This window comes from Oryza sativa, chromosome 4 (genome assembly GCF_034140825.1).
Source record: "Oryza sativa Japonica Group chromosome 4, ASM3414082v1".
Taxonomy (NCBI): domain Eukaryota; kingdom Viridiplantae; phylum Streptophyta; class Magnoliopsida; order Poales; family Poaceae; genus Oryza; species Oryza sativa.
This window is the reverse complement of record NC_089038.1, coordinates 31,148,352-31,164,429: the sequence shown is the minus strand read 5'-3', so window position 1 is coordinate 31,164,429 and position 16,078 is coordinate 31,148,352. Positions and strand designations below refer to the sequence as shown.

General features: G+C 53.0%; 1 protein-coding gene across 2 annotated transcripts; it reads left to right on the top strand.

Moving 5' to 3' along the window:
- Nucleotides 1-12,171: 12,171 nt before the first annotated feature.
- LOC4336918 (uncharacterized membrane protein At1g16860) lies at nt 12,172-15,862 on the top strand. 2 transcript variants are annotated; one of them, XM_015781697.3, is made up of 5 exons: nt 12,172-12,465; nt 13,444-14,469; nt 14,690-14,845; nt 15,023-15,234; nt 15,350-15,862. In XM_015781697.3, exons 2-5 carry the CDS (start codon nt 13,582-13,584, stop codon nt 15,540-15,542), a joined length of 1,449 nt encoding a protein of 482 aa, XP_015637183.1. In that variant the 5' UTR covers nt 12,172-12,465; nt 13,444-13,581; the 3' UTR covers nt 15,543-15,862. The 2 variants fall into 2 exon arrangements, with proteins under 2 accessions (XP_015637183.1, XP_015637184.1); XM_015781698.3 differs by having other exon boundaries at nt 12,192-12,465; nt 13,449-14,469.
- Nucleotides 15,863-16,078: the final 216 nt, after the last annotated feature.

Sequence of the window (16,078 nt, the reverse complement as noted above, 5' to 3'; positions counted from 1 at the left end):
CTCTATACGGCCGGAAGTGCCGCACACCTCTTTTCTGGGATCAGACAGGCGAACGTCAACTGTTCGGAACAGAAGTATTAGCGGAAGCGGAAGAGAAAGTCAGAATCATCAGGGAAAGGTTGAGGATTGCTCAGTCTCGACAGAAGAGCTACGCGGATAACCGTCGAAGGGAGCTCACTTTTGAGGCAGGAGATTACGTGTATCTTCGTGTCACTCCGCTCCGGGGAGTACACCGTTTCCAGACGAAAGGCAAGTTGGCACCACGCTTCGTGGGACCATACAAAATTTTGGAACGAAGGGGAGAAGTTGCTTATCAGCTAGAACTTCCATCCAACATGATCGGCATCCATGACGTGTTCCACGTGTCCCAACTAAAGAAGTGCTTAAGGGTACCTGAAGAACAGGCTGATTCGGAGCACATTGATATCCAGGAGGACCTAACATACGTGGAGAAGCCGGTTCGCATACTTGATACCAGTGAAAGGAGAACCAGAAACAAGGTCACCCGGTTTTGCCGAGTTCAGTGGAGTCATCATTCGGAAGAGGAAGCAACCTGGGAAAGGGAAGATGAGTTGAAAGCCGCCCATCCGCACCTCTTCACCAGCTCCTCCGAATCTCGGGGCCGAGATTCCGTTTAAGGGGGGTAGGTTTGTCACACCCCGAAGTTTTCCTCCCAGGCCAAAATTTGAATTTTCAAATGACCCCAAGAAAATGCAGGTGAAATCAGGATAAAACCCTAAGAAAACAATGCAAATAATAATCGGATTGGACATGTGGAATTTTTCTTGAGTTCTACATGTCGAAATTCATTAACAGGATTTTTAGTGGAATTTTCAGAGCTCTAGAAATAATTTTAACCAATTAAAATTGAGCAAGCAATATTTTATTCCAGGGAAAATCCTTTTCCTTTTTCTTTTTCTTTTCCCTCCCTTTTTCCCTCCTTTTTTTTCTTTTCGGATGGGCCGCCGGCCCATTCCCCTCCTTCCTCCCCCTCCTCCTTGCTGGGCCGGCCGCAGGCCGAGGGCCCAGCCTGGCAGCCGCCGCCCGCCTCCTCTCTCGGGGTCGCCGACAGGTGGGGCCCACCTGTCGGGTCTTTCCCCCACCTCCCGCCGATCCCGGCGCGCCGCCGCGCCGAAACCGCCGCCGCACCCACGCCTCCGCCTTCTCCGGGCCACGTCGACCACGCCCGCGCGTGCGCCGCGTCTCCCGCGCCCTTTCCCCTCTCCCTCCCGTTCGCGCCCGCGCCCGAGATGGCCGGGATTCGAAAACCGAATCCCGCCTCTCTCTCCTCCCCACTCCCCCGCGTCGGCCGGCGAATCCCGCCTCTTCCGGCCACGTCCGGCCCTCTCTCCCCCTATTTAAGCATCGCCGGCACCCCCTCTCGCTTTTTCCCCATTTCGCCGACCCCTCCCGAGCTCCCCATCGCCTCCGCGCCGTGCAACCACCCGCCGCCGCCGCTTTTGCTACTCCGGCCGCCGCTAGCCGCCGCTAGGCTCGTCGCCGTCTCGCGCCGTCGCCGCCGTTAGCTTCGCGGGGTCGAGATCTACCTCGGCCGCCCCTTCCCCGTCGAGGTTCGCCGCCGGAGACCCATCCCCGTCGTGTGCCGGCAAGTGGCGCCATGGCCGCCGCCTTCGGCCGGCGCTCTCGCCCTCCCACGCTCTGTCCTCTCTCTCTAATCCCTCTCCTTTTGTTCGTTAGGAGGTTCCGGAGCTCGTCCCGCCGTCGTCGTCGTCCTCCGTCGGCCGCCGTCGTCGACCGTTGTCGGTGAGGCTTCCCCCTCCTCTTTCTCCTTTTTCCCGTACCGTGTAGCCGCGTGCGCGCCGCTTAGCCGCGTAGCCGCCGCTCCTCCTCTAGCCGCCGCTCCCCGCCGCCGGTCGGTCGCCTTCGGTCGCCGCCTTGCGCCGCTGCCGCATGCGCGCCGCCGCCGTGTGAGCGCCGCGCCGCCGGCGCCATGGTCGCCGCCGTCTCGCGCCGCGCCCGCGCGCCCCGGCCGCGAGGTCCCGCCGCCGTCCGATCTACCCTTGGGTAGATCGGGGCCGTCGGTTCGGCCGCCACGTGGCGCCGCCGCCCCTCCTTTCCCCCGTGCCGCTGACCCGTGGGCCCGCGCGCCGCCACCCCCTTTCTCTCTTCCCCGGTCGCTGACCGGTGGGCCCCGCCTGTCGGCGCCGCGCCCCCTCGCTGACGTCAGCCCTGGTTAATATTGCGCAATAAATTATTTAAGGATTTTGGTTATAGTAATAAACACAGTGAATCTTCTAAAATTCATATCTAATTCATCCGAGCTCCGTTTAATCCCATTCAAGTCTCAGTAAATCAAGAAAAATGTGTAGAATCCATTAAAAATGGTTTTGTTCTCTGTTTCAGTAGTCTTATAGCCTGTTTGCAATGTTTGCTTTGTATGTCGCTAGATTCCGATCCCTCCGACGCTCCGGTGTACTTCGAGATAGTCGCCGAGGTTCCTCCAGCAGCAGAGCAAGGCAAGTCATGCTTGTCACTTGAACATGTTGATCCTATATTGCAAATGCTCTATTGTTTTCTTTCAAATATTGCATTGTTTTATAATATCACTATGGGATGGATACCTATTGTTACAGCCATGCTTTTGGATATCATGCTCCTTTGTTAGCTTGGGTTATAACATGATTAGACTTTGGACTAGGAATTGCTTAGCCATGCTTAGTTCAACTAGCACACATTGGGGATCTCATTTAAAACCTAGACTATAGGTTTATAGGATAATGTTGGTTTAATACCACCGCTCCGGTGTTGGTTAATTAAAATGAATCACATGGTGGGCTGTGGGTGCATGGTTTTGCTGGTCGCACCCATGGCAGTTAAGGACCGGTTCGCGGGATGCCCTGGAAGAATTTATCGTACTTACCACAAGCCAGCGTGGGCAACGGCTGGGCTTGTAGTGTAGCTTTCCTCTAGTCGACGCATCCAGGCAAGGGTGGGCGTGATGGAGCGGGGCGGGCCCTGCGACGGCCTCTGTCGCTTCCGGATTCACCTAGGCACGAGAGGGGACTGCCCGTCGCCCGCTGGGGACGGGGGTGAAACCTGAGGTGTGGTGTGCTTGGCTAGAGGGGGTTATGCGAAGGGTCCTGTCACGGCCTCTTTCCGGTATGTCGTGGTGGCATGTCGGCACACGGAAACGTGTCGTGGGGCTGTGTCTTGTGGGTACAGTTGTACACCTCTGATCAGAGTAAAACTATTCGAATAGCCGTGCCCGCGGTTATGGGCGGTCAACCAGATTCACCGTGATTAGTCTCACCCTAGTGTAATCTGTTGAACTTGGATAGTTTAGGTGGATGGTTGGGCCTGTTGCAACGTGGGTTAGCGTTGGACAGCGGATGTTTAATACTGCTTAATTATTACAACTGTTTTCGCATTAAATTCCTGTTTATAAATGCCAGTATTTATGCAAATGAACCACTCTAGCTCTTCTTTGTTAATTCCCTGCATCATACCCCTATTCCGGTATGACTTGCTGAGTACAGTGGGTAGTACTCAGTCTTGCTCTACTTTTCCCAACCCCAGAGGTCGGGTATGTGTCAGATGAAGGTTTCCCCGAGGAGTAGGCTTCGTCCGTGCCGTCGAGGATGCCTGTGGAGTGGTGTTCCCGCTGCAGTTTAGTCAAGGCTTAGCTCCAGTTATCTTTCGTTTTCCGCTGCATTTATGTAAGATTTTACAATGTTTGTAAGACGTGGATCTGTATGTCAACATTGTCGTTTGTGTACCCCGGCTGGTCCTGGACGGGGATTTTAATGCACATTCTGCTTGGAATTCTATTCGGGAATTTCTGAGCGTGACAGAACGCGTCCAACGCATTTCCAAACGCTACGTGCTGATAGAAGGGACCCTCTATCGGCGCGCGGCTAACGGAATCCTCCTGAAGTGCATTCCTCAGGAACAAGGCGTTGAGCTTCTTGCCGATATCCATGAAGGCGAGTGCGGAGCCCATTCCGCCTCGCGCACCTTGGTTGGCAAGGCCTTTCGTCAAGGGTTCTATTGGCCGACAGCTCTCAATGATGCAGTTGATCTGGTCCGGCGATGCAGAGCGTGTCAGTTTCACGCCAAGCAAATCCATCAGCCGGCCCAGGCCCTGCAGATCATACCACTTTCGTGGCCATTTGCTGTCTGGGGGCTCGATATCCTGGGACCGTTTAAGCGGGCCCCGGGCGGGTTTGAGTATCTGTATGTCGCGATCGACAAGTTCACTAAGTGGCCCGAGGCTTATCCGGTCGTCAAGATCGATAAGCACTCTGCACTTAAATTCATTAAGGGCATCACGGCCCGTTTTGGAGTGCCTAACCGTATCATTACGGATAATGGCACCCAATTCACTAGTGAACTCTTCGGCGACTACTGCGAAGACATGGGCATCAAGCTCTGCTTCGCCTCACCTGCCCACCCCAGAAGCAATGGCCAAGTGGAGCGCGCCAATGCAGAAATCCTCAAAGGCCTTAAAACCAAGACCTTCAATATTCTCAAGAAGCATGGCGATTCGTGGATCGAGGAGTTGCCAGCGGTGCTCTGGGCAAACCGAACCACACCAAGCCGAGCAACCGGGGAAACGCCTTTCTTCCTCGTCTACGGCGCAGAAGCGGTTCTCCCATCCGAGCTCACCCTGAGGTCTCCTCGGGCCACCATGTACTGCGAAGCTGATCAAGATCAGCTTCGCAGAGATGACCTCGACTACTTGGAAGAGCGAAGGAGGCGCGCGGCCCTCCGAGCCGCGCGCTACCAGCAGAGCCTGCGGCGCTACCATCAGCGCCACGTCCGGGCCCGATCACTCTGCGTCGACGACCTCGTCTTACGCCGCGTCTAAACGCGTGCTGGATTGAGCAAGCTCTCACCAATGTGGGAGGGTCCGTATCGAGTGATCGGTGTCCCCCGGCCGGGCTCCATACGGCTGGCCACGGGCGACGGCACTGAGCTGCCTAACCCGTGGAATATCGAACATCTTCGTCGCTTCTACCCCTGAGGGGGGGGTCGAGTGTCAGGTTTTGGCTCGGGCCAACCCCGCACCCCCCTCGGGTGTGCAGGGTTGGCCGGGGGCTACCACGCATGCACATTCTTATTTCTCTTATTTCAGCATTTCAATAAAAGCAGTTTCAATTTCCTAAAGGTTGTGTCTGTGCCGTTTTTTCCTTTTGAAGAATCTTGACTTGAAATAAGGTCACTCGTGCTCAACCTTGCCCTCGGGGGCTCGGTTCGGTCAGCTAAAATCGCCAAACGGGGCCCAGAACCGAGCCGTGCCCCGGGGCGTGGTGAACTTCGGGGGGGAATCGGCAAAAACCCACAATCGGGTCACCCATAACCCTCGGTCACCACGTTCCCGGCCTGGCCAGCCTCGACATGTGGATCTCCCCAGGCACTAGCCCCGACCCGAGCCATTAGAGGACTGGGACTTGGGCACGAGCCCTTAAATCAAGCTAAGACACAAAAGAGGACCACGGCACAGATCATCCTCATCTCATACGCATAGCAAAATAAAATTGACACAAATTTTTTCATCATTTTTGATTCCAGATTAAGTTAATCTATACAAAAAAGAGGCATGAAGACCTTAGAAGAAAGAAAAAGAAAAAACTGGAGTCTGGCGGGGGCCTGGGGGCTCAGTCCGATGCGCCCGGGTCGCCGGCCTCGTCGTCACGGTCGTCTGCACCGCTGGCATCGCCCTCCTCGTCGGAGTTGGGGGCGAACGCGAGCCGAGGGGCCGACCCCTCGAAACTGTGGACGATGTGGTCGGCGGCATCCCGGACCCGCGCGCGCGCGTCGTCCTCGGTCCCGGGAGGGAACTCTTCCAGCGCCATCCATGGAGAGAAGTTGGGGTCCCTGGCCTGGTAACTCGCTAGTACGAGTTCAACCGCTCCTTGGGCGAGGTCCCTCGAGGATGACTTGATGGTCTTCTCGAGCTCCTCGGGGAGTTGTTGGAGAGCCCAGGCCATCTTCGTGAGGTGCGGAGCGAGGCCTTCCAGGTTGGTGGAGTGCGTCCTTGTCTGGCCTTTCCAGAGGCCCGCTTGCCGACCGGCGCGATCCAGGCGGGAGACCGCATCCCAAAGCATGCCGGGCCCTATTTCGCCCGCCAAGCGGAGGGCCTCGGCTTCCCCGGCGGATGAGTCTAGCGCGCACTGCATGTCGGCGATGGTGAGTTCGGCAGCTGCGAGGCGGGCGGCTAAGTCGCTTTCGCCCGCAGCCGCCCCGCTGATACGCGCCCTCGCGTCCAGCTCCTTTTCCCGCGCCTCGAGGTCGGCAGCCCGCTGCTCCAGTGCGGCTCTCTCGGCGCGGATGGATTCCAAATTGCGGCGTGCCTGCTCTGCCAGCGCTGCCTCACGGAGGGAAAGGCTATCCGCCAACCGTTGCGCCGCGGCCTCGGCCTCTTCGAGAGCTCGCTCCCGCTCAGCGAGTGCGTCCTCGCGGAGGCGGAGCGCGGACTCCTCTTCGGCGCAGGCGGCCTCGTGCACCGCCAGCGTTGCCTCCCGGATAGCGGCGGCGGCCTCGCGGTCCGCCAAGCCCCTCTCCACGGCGCCGGCGTGTTCCTCCAATGCCATAGCACGGGCCTCAAGGGCCTCCTCGCGCCGCCGGGACGCCGCTTCGATCTCCGTTGCCCGCCGCTCTCGGGCAGCGGCGGTGTCAAGGACCCCTTGGGCGGCGTCGAGCTTTTTCTTTAGCTCCGCCTCCCAGCTCCCGTGTTGAAGGCGGAGGGTGTCCTGCGCCTCGATCATCGCGGTGGTGGCAATGAGGGCGACCTCCCGCTCCTCCTCCACCTCTCGGGCGATCTCTGCCAGCGCCGCTTTGCGGGCTTCAAGCTCCGAGACGTGACGGCGGTGAGCCTTACGGCCCACCTCCACCATGACATCCACCGAGCGCCGCCCCTCCTCGACACGCGCCCATGCGGCCTCGAGCTCCGCTCGTTCCGCTCGCAGGGCCTCCACTTGGGCGCTGAACCCATCTAGCACCGCGGTGTTTGCGGCGGCCAAGGCCTGCAGAAGGGGCTCGGCGCTCAGCGAGGCGACAGAAGACGAGGAGAAGAGCCGCCTTGGAGAGAATGCGACGCGGCTCGGCCCGCCGGAGGACGCACTGGGCTCGGGGATGTCCCCCGGACCCGTTTGGTCCTGGGCGTCGCCTGGGGAAGTGCGCCCAGGCGATCCGCCCGCGGCCTCGTCGCGAGCCGCCCCGGAGGCTGTCGCCTGAGCGTCGCCCGAGGGAGTGGGCCCAAGCGACGCGCCAGCAGCTTTGTCGTGAGCTGCCTCGGAAGACGCCATCGCCTCAGCCTGACGAGCCCGGGCGGCTTCCTCCTTAGCAGCTTCTTCGGCTTGGCGAGCCCGGGCGGCCTCTTCAGCTTCCCGAAGGCGATCTGCGGCCTCTCGCCGGTCAGATTCTCGCCTCCGTTCCTCTGCGGCCCCCGGATCTTCGGCCTCGGACTGGCCGGACTTGGGATGGCGGGAGGAACGTGACGGGACATCGCTGAAGCAAAAGAAAAAACCAGAAGACAAACAAGATGGGTAAGAGAAAACTTGCTTTTGGGATAAAAGAAAGGCGGTCGCAATGAGAGTGGGACGAACCTGCGAGGGGGTCGGTTAAATGACCACCTTGGAGGGGAAATCAGGTTTCCCCGGGATGGTTCCGTCTCCCCCATCTTGCGGAGCCGTTTCTTCTTGCGCTCCCCCTCGGGCTGCGATGTCGGCGCGGCCCCCTCCGGGTGCCGACTGCTGGCACGCACCGCCCCGCCCCCTCGGGGAGGAGATGGGGGAGGTGTTCCTCCCAGCTTCCTCTTCCCCTGGGCGTCGGCAGGGCGGCTGCTCCCCGAGCCCCCGACGCGGGGCCCAGAAGCACGACCCCCTCCTGGGGTAGATTGTTCCCCCCGGCGGCTCTCGCCCGCGCCGTCGTGGCCCTTAGGAGTTTCCTCCTCTGAGGCCCCGACCCCCATCATAATGGTCAGAATGGAGGCGCGGTCGGGATCGCTGCAGAGGGGGAGGATTCCTTGAGGAATGAGAGACGTCTCCACGGAGCTGAAATTCAGCACCCTTTGGACCACGATCTTGAAGTCCTCGGGAGCCCAATCCCATCTGACTCCCTGGTGGGTCCGCATGTAGTCTTCGGACCCGGTGTACTCCCAGGCGCCTCGGGCGCGCCGTTGGAGCGGCGCAATCCGGCGACGGAGGTAGTCACCGTACACCATGGCCCCTGTGAGCCCCTGGGATCGCAGGCCCGCCAGGCGGTCGAGGACGGCGTCATAGTCATCCCCCAGATCTACCGGCGCCCGCCAGCTGGAGACCTGCGCCGGGGGCTGACTTGGAAGTCGGAGGCGCGCTTCGTTGGCGAGGGGGGTGTAGAACCAGTCGCTCTTCCAGTCGTCCCACTTCTTGCGGAGGGCGCAGGGGATGTAGCGGTTCAACACCGGCCCCCGCGGCTGGAAGTAGCAGCCACCAACCACCGACGGCGGCGACACCGACTGCACGGTGAAGAACCACCGGAACAGCCGAAGAGATGGGCGCACCCCAATGAACATCTCGCACAGGTGCGCGAAGATGGCCAATGTCATCACTGCATTGGGGGTGAGGTGCGCCATCTGGAGATCGTAGAAATCCAGAACATCCATAAAGAAAGAAGAAAATGGCGGAACCAGCCCTGCCATTGCGAAGGGGAGGAAGAAGACGGACCGCCCCGGGTAGTCTGGTGCCGGGCGTCCCTCGCCCAGCATCACTATCTCCCGGTCGGTGGCAGATTCCGGCATAAAGCGGCGCGGCAGCCCGGCATGCCTCTCGCTCACGATGCGAGAAGGCGGAAGTACGCTTCCGTCGAGCAGAGCGGAACCCCGAGCCATGGCGCCGGAGAAAGGGATGATTGAGAGCGAGCGCGTGTGGCGAAGGTAGGGCGCAGCAGAGAAAGAGTTAGGGCTCAAGCGGCGAAGGCAAGAGGAATAATGGCGAAAGGAAGGGAGCAAAACTTTTCCTCGGTATTTTTATACCCTTGCCATAGCTGGGCCCGGCTCCTCGTTTCTCGCGCCCACTATCTCGCTCCCTCGTTTCTCACTATCTCGCTCCCTCGTTTCTCGTGCCCACGCTTCCACTAATCCCATTCGCCCGCTTGCGGCGCATGAGGTGGATATGCGATTGTGGCAGTCGAGATAGGTCGTATCGTGCGCGCATTAATTACGCTCGCCGGCCGAAGCGACGTTACCATATCTCCAGGCGAAGCAAATCAGCTCACCCAGATTCGTGCGCTGCTTAGGTGATGTGGCAAGTCTTAAAGAGACCGCCCATTATGGACAGCCAAGTTACCATTACCGATGTGCATGGTTTGAGACCGTTAGGTTTCTGCGCAACCATGAAAACCGGTCCCACCTGTCACCAGGCTTTAGGAGTGGCGTTACGCCCGACCGCTTCCCTTGAGAAGGGCGATCGCCCTGGCATAACGCCGGGGGCTACTGTCGGTGATATGGGACCGGGAGTATCGTGACCAGAGGCTTGAGGCAGACACAATCGCCCACGTGGCCTGGCACCTTCGGGGACGTCGGGCCCGAGGGTGAGGTGTCCGCCCTCCTCCTGATTTCCCCGAGGGGGGGGTCGGGTGACTCCTGCCCCGGCCCCGAGGGCCGAGGCGCCCCGACCCCTTGTGGAGTTAGCGCCACATGAATGGGTTGGGTGAACACGGTGAGCCTCACCTAACCACATTTATTGCGGTCTGGTCGAACGTGTCACGCTGCATGCAGCGCAGTGCAGCGCGTTCCTTTATCCGGTCTGTGACCGGTCACAGACCGGTCAGATCACGGGTTAGGTGGCGACTGGCGGTCTGACGCACGCCTTGCCCCATCCCGTCAAGACGAAAGCCTCTAGGCACTCGTCTCAAGCCGGAGCTAGCGTGTAATCTCTTAGAGATGGCACGTTAGCCCTGGTTAGATTTATACCAGGCTTCATCCCAACCATTACAGCCTATATGTTGTATGAAGAAGGGCGAACATGCAGATTGTTGAACTGACGCGTGGAGGACAAGAATGACCAGTCTGACACTGGTCATGTCGTCGGCAGACAGCCACGTTCCCACGACGCGCCTGCCTTCGGCAGAAGTGGAGGTAGGTGTGTGCCGTCCCGTCAGAAGGATGTTCGGAGGACAACCGTGCAAATCTCCGTCCATTTATGAAGAGAAGAAAAGTCCAGTTTGGAAAGAGAGGGGTGCATGTGGTATCCCCTTGAAGTATAAAAGGAGGACCTTGCCCATAGGGAAAGGGGGATGATCTTTTCCAGATTCGGAACTTAGAACAAGTAAGAGGTTGGCTCACACTTTGTAGCTCCCTCATACACAGATCCACCAAAACACAGGAGTAGGGTATTACGCTTCTCAGCGGCCCGAACCTGTATACATCGCCCGTGTCTCGCGTTTCTTCCTAGCTGGCGATCTTTTCACATACCGAGAGAGCTTGAGATTTCACCCTAAGCCCCCGGCCGAACCGGCAAAGGGGGGCCTGCGCGGTCTCCCGGTGAGGAGCCACGAGCTCCGTCAGTTGCCAAACATTTTGGCAAGTTGCCAAAATTTTGGCAAGATTTCTTATATAGTTACCAAAATTTGGCAGCAAACTAAATTTAGCCACTTTTTTGGCAGCCTTACCAAAATTTGGTAAGGTTGAAAATGACATCAAAGTGAACATGCCCTATAATTTATCATTATTACTGGGATATTTATTCTGTTATCTAAAAAACTGGAAGCTAATAGATAGTTAACTGATAGTTTGACAACCCATCTGATCTGATGGTGCATCTTTAGATAATTTTGATACTTTTGCATTATCCAACCATTTCTTCCTTGAGGGATAATGAGAAGAGACGGAGATAATACGGTGACAAGTATTAATGTATCTAGTGGTCTCCTCCCACAATCATGTTAACATTCTTTGTTCGTCTCGTCATTATTCCACTACCTTCTTAAAATATCTGGGCAATTTGCAAATAGATATTTTGATAAAATAAATATAATTTTATGAAATTTACTTAACTCTATACTAAAATAAGGAATCAAGAAAACGAATGACCAAAATGTTGCCTTCCTTCCAAATACTGTCCAATGTTGCGTATCTTTACATCGTGCTATGTCAAGGTTCCACCCATGCTTTGACATAGTGTTGATCACTGCACTCGCTTCTCATTCTCTATGGTGCTATGTGAGATAGATTAAAAATGAAGTCAGAGCATGCAAAACGAGAAAACCAACCGTGTGTAATTAATTGAGTTATAATTATTATAAATTTAAAAGATAGATTTATTTGATAGTTAAAAAAGTTTTATTTTAAAAACATAATATTTCACAGTTTAAAAAATTTACATCTTAATCGAGAAAACCTAAACCAATCTGTCGTAACCCTCATCGGGTGCTCTTCCGTAACACTGAATATGATAAGGGCCCTTTGAATCACAGGATTGAAAAAACGTAGAAATAGGAAAAACGTAGGATTTTGATACGAGTGCAAGTGTAAAATAGAGGATTGCAAAAACACAGTTAAGACACAGGAATGGCCGTTTGATTGGACCGCAGAAAAACACAGGAATTAGAGGAGAAATGAAGATTCATAAGAAAGTTTCCATGAGATAGAACCTCATGCTAAATTTCCTCCAAAACTTGCATGTCTTTAGGCATTCCATAGGAATTTCATAGAATTTCGTAGGATTCATTCCTTTGATTCAAAGTGCCATATAGGAAAAATTCCTATAGGAATGAAATCCTTTAAAATTTCTATGTATTTCCTTTGAATCAAAGGGGGCCTAAATCCTCACATACCCCTCCCAGCCCACAAAAAACGAAGTTAGTACTAGATGTGGCATATTCTAGTATAATGAATTTGAATAGAGGTATGTTCAAATTTGTAGTAATAGATTATGTCATATCCAATACTATATTAGTTTTTTATGGGACGGAGGGAGCAGTAAGCAAGCACACAGAAGGTGCATAGAAAAACACAGGGGAAACAAGGGGCAATCCGGTCATTTCACATCAGCATCCGTGTACAGATATTTTTTTCATAAAAAATATGAACCAAAATACTGCTACATACCTACACACATACACAAATCATGAACTCGAACGGGTATAACAAATACTACTCCCCCTAAAAAAACCATTCGCGAAATCATCAGTGTGTAAGTATACTTAAATTCCCCCCTCTCACTCACCTGCCTCCTCCTCTACTCCCCCCCCCCCCCTCCCCCCTCCCCTTCTTCCTCTCTGTCTCCAGCGCACGCACGCACGACCACCTCGCCTCCTCTCCTCTCCCCTCCCCTCCCCCACCTCGCCTCGCCTCCACGCGCGCGACGCGGCCGGCGACGGCGAGCCGCACGGCGCGTGGGCGTGCCTCTCCTCAGCCGGCGGCTAGCCCTCTCCTCGCGCGGGGGCGGCGGCGGCGGCGGTTGTTGCTGGCCTCATTCCACCGCCATCCCTCCTCCGTGTCTCGGGCTCGACTCGGTGGTGAAGGTATCCATGCCATTCCTTTTCTCTCTCGCAGCCCTCTCCTCCCTGGTGGTGGAGACTGGCCGGCTGGGGCGTGGGAGTGTCTGCGCTTGGGCTTCGTTGTGTCGGTGGAGCGAGATTCCGGTGGGATTTGGGGGGGCATCTGTCGCTGTAACTCGTAAGGGGTTGGGGGTTTGACACGGTTTCGTTTTTTTTTTAAGAAATGTTGTTTCCAGTGATGTTGTCGTGTCTCAAAATTATTCAGAAATTTTTTATGTAGATTTCTTGGCGTAGTCAGTTGTTTCAGGGGAGGCGCGTCTCCATGAAATCTCTGCATGTTTTACGGGGCTTTGCCTGTAGCCTGAAATTTGGGGGGAGTGGGAAAAAAATGTTTCAACAAAGGCATTTCATATCAAGTTGTTTTATGCTACTGAAGTGATGATGGAAGATGTGATAGGCCTACCAAGGCCGGAAAATTTTCCGCGTCATGCATTTTTCGTTGCGAGCAAGGGGCATTGTGAGGTTTTGGTAACTCAAACCTGCATCGTGTCTCTGTTTAGGAGTTCTCCCTTCCCCACGCCACCCGTCTTTGTTTTTGGTAATGTTTAACCTGTTACAGAAATGGAAATAGTGAAGGATCAGTCAGCTGCTAATTACTACCAGTAGCTGTTAGGATGCCGCTGTGCCATAATGCAAAGCATAAAAAGAGATACATGATGTACTAAGAATGAAAATAAAGATCTGTAATTTTTTTTAAAAAAAATCCAAACCAAAGAAGCCCCTTAGTTTACCTTTTCTTTTTTTTTTACTGTAATTAGCCCTCTGTGATGTGTGGAAGGGCTGTTCATCTAAAATCTCCTTGATATTTCATAATCAGTATGTGTGATTCTTACAATTGTTTTTCTTTGTTTCTATTAGCATACTATTTGTTCCAAGAGGCACACATAATATACCGATATGCATATAATGTTCATTCGCTTTTCTATTTGATGTCTTTGTCAGGTCAGGTGCTGATGCAAGATATAGGTTGTTCTATGAGAAGGATAGCTGTGCACATCAAGACCCAAATATAATCTCACTTGGTTGTACTATAGTGGTGGTTGAACACTAAGATATAGCTTATTCTGTTGTTTCAAAAACATGGGTTCGAGGTTTCCATCGCATCAGCTTAGCAATGGCCTGTATGTGTCTGGCCGACCTGAGCAACCGAAGGAGAAGGCCCCAACCATTTGTTCCACTGCCATGCCATACACTGGTGGTGATATAAAAAAATCTGGAGAGCTTGGGAAGATGTTTGAGCTCCACGCTGTCAAGTCAAGAAAATCTGGTCCACTGAGCAATGCACCTTCGAGGAATGCGTCATTTGGAGGTGCTGCATCAAACTCTGGACCTGTCCCTAATGCCGGGGATCGGTCCAACTACTCTGGTTCTCTATCATCTTCAGTTCCTGGTGCTAGTGGATCAGCAAGAGCAAAATCTAGCTCCGGACCTCTCAATAAGCATGGAGAACCAGTAAAGAGATCATCAGGTCCTCAGTCTGGAGGAGTGACCCCAATGGCGCGGCAGAATTCTGGCCCTCTCCCTCCTATGCTTCCTACAACTGGACTTATCACATCTGGGCCTATCACATCGGGGCCACTGAATTCGTCTGGTGCTCAAAGGAAAGTATCTGGACCTCTTGATTCTGCTGCATCCAAGAAGACGCGGGCCACATCCTTTTCTCATAACCAGGCTGTTACTAAAATCACCACAGAAGACAGTTACTCAATCACAGGAAGCCTTTCGAAGCTAATACTCGGGGCAGTGGGTGTGCTCTTTGTGTTGGGGCTCATAGCAGGCATCTTGATTCTTAGTGCTGTTCACAATGCAATTCTTCTGATAGTTGTTCTGGTGCTGTTTGGTTTTGTTGCTGCACTTTTCATTTGGAATGCTTGCTGGGCAAGGAGAGGTGTGATTGGGTTTGTGGATCGCTATTCTGATGCTGATCTAAGAACTGCTAAAGATGGACAGTATATCAAGGTTACAGGGGTATGTAAAATGCTGTTGATTTATCATATCATCCTATCAGTCAATACTCCTGCTTTATTTTCAGATGAGCTTCTTCCAGTTTAGAAGATTACATATGTATTTTTTTTTGAGAGGGGAGATTACAGATGTACAGATGTTGGTACATAGATTCAGTGCATGATCTTTTTTTCTGAGATAATATGCCAAACAATTACTTAAGTTATCATGTCTAACTTCACAGGTTGTTACTTGTGGAAATTTCCCTCTCGAGTCCTCGTATCAAAGGGTTCCAAGATGTGTGTACACTTCAACTACCTTACATGAATATAGGGGTTGGGACTCAAAAGCTGCCAACACCCAGCATCACCGGTTTACCTGGGGATTACGGTCAATGGAGGTGAGTTCTTTTTCATGAATGATAGATACCCATTACTAAGTGGGCATTGAGAATAAATTGATGCAGTCAATTACATCATGGTATACAGGCTTTATTGAAGAATATTGAACTTTGAGAATTTGTTTCTCTGATCTCTATGTACCTTAACCTCTGACAATCCCAATGCAATCATGACAGCAACACGCAGTGGATTTCTACATCTCAGATTTTCAATCTGGGCTCCGGGCATTGGTGAAAGCAGGATATGGTGCTCGAGTGACCCCATTCGTGGATGAATCTGTCATTATTGACATTGATCCTGACAACAAAGACATGTCCCCTGAATTTCGAAGATGGCTGCGGGAAAGGAATCTCTCAAGTGATGATCGGATAATGCGCCTAAAAGAAGGGTATTATTTTCTTATTTAGTTGGTTTGCACCTAGAATGCACAAGCTAAAATTGTGATCTTCAATGACCTGGTAAAATATCTTAGTGAATCACTACATTTACTTCATCACCTGCAGATACATTAAGGAAGGCAGCACCGTGAGTGTGATGGGGGTTGTTCAAAAGAATGACAACGTGTTGATGATTGTTCCTCCACCAGAGCCCATCTCTACTGGTTGCCAGTGGGCCAAGTGTGTCCTCCCAAGGGACCTTTATGGATTAGTCCTGAGATGTGAAGATACCTCAAATATCGATGTCATAGCGGTTTAGCAAGCTGGGTGTTGGAACTTAGAAGAGCTGCTGCTGAAGAAGTGCTTTTTAAATGTTTTGACTTGGAGTTTGTTTCGTGGAATGTTAGAATTGAGAAAAATGTACAAATGTTGGGGATGATTAAGGTTAGTAAAAATAGATGTTAAGCTGGGGTTTGGATGTATAGTCTTTTCTTGTATTTTGTCCTTTCTTTTCACCTATTCCTCGGTTATGAGCACTGAATGCTTGTCTTGTGAAATATGATGGCTTGGTTATTACTACCATCCAGCTGTTTGAAGACTTAGTGAAATTGGGTAAACAACTATATATGTTTTTTTCAACTAGATGTATCACTGCTGTTAAAGCCCTTCCATGTTCCATTTAGGTGTCTATGTTATGCATGTATTCAGCAGCATTCACTTAGCATACCTATGTACCATGTCTACACTTATACCATGCCTGCATTTAATCTCAAATGTCACTGACTATTGTTGAAGAAACATTATTTAAATAATCCTTTGAAGCAAATAGAAGTACCCATGCATTATAGCTGCAGC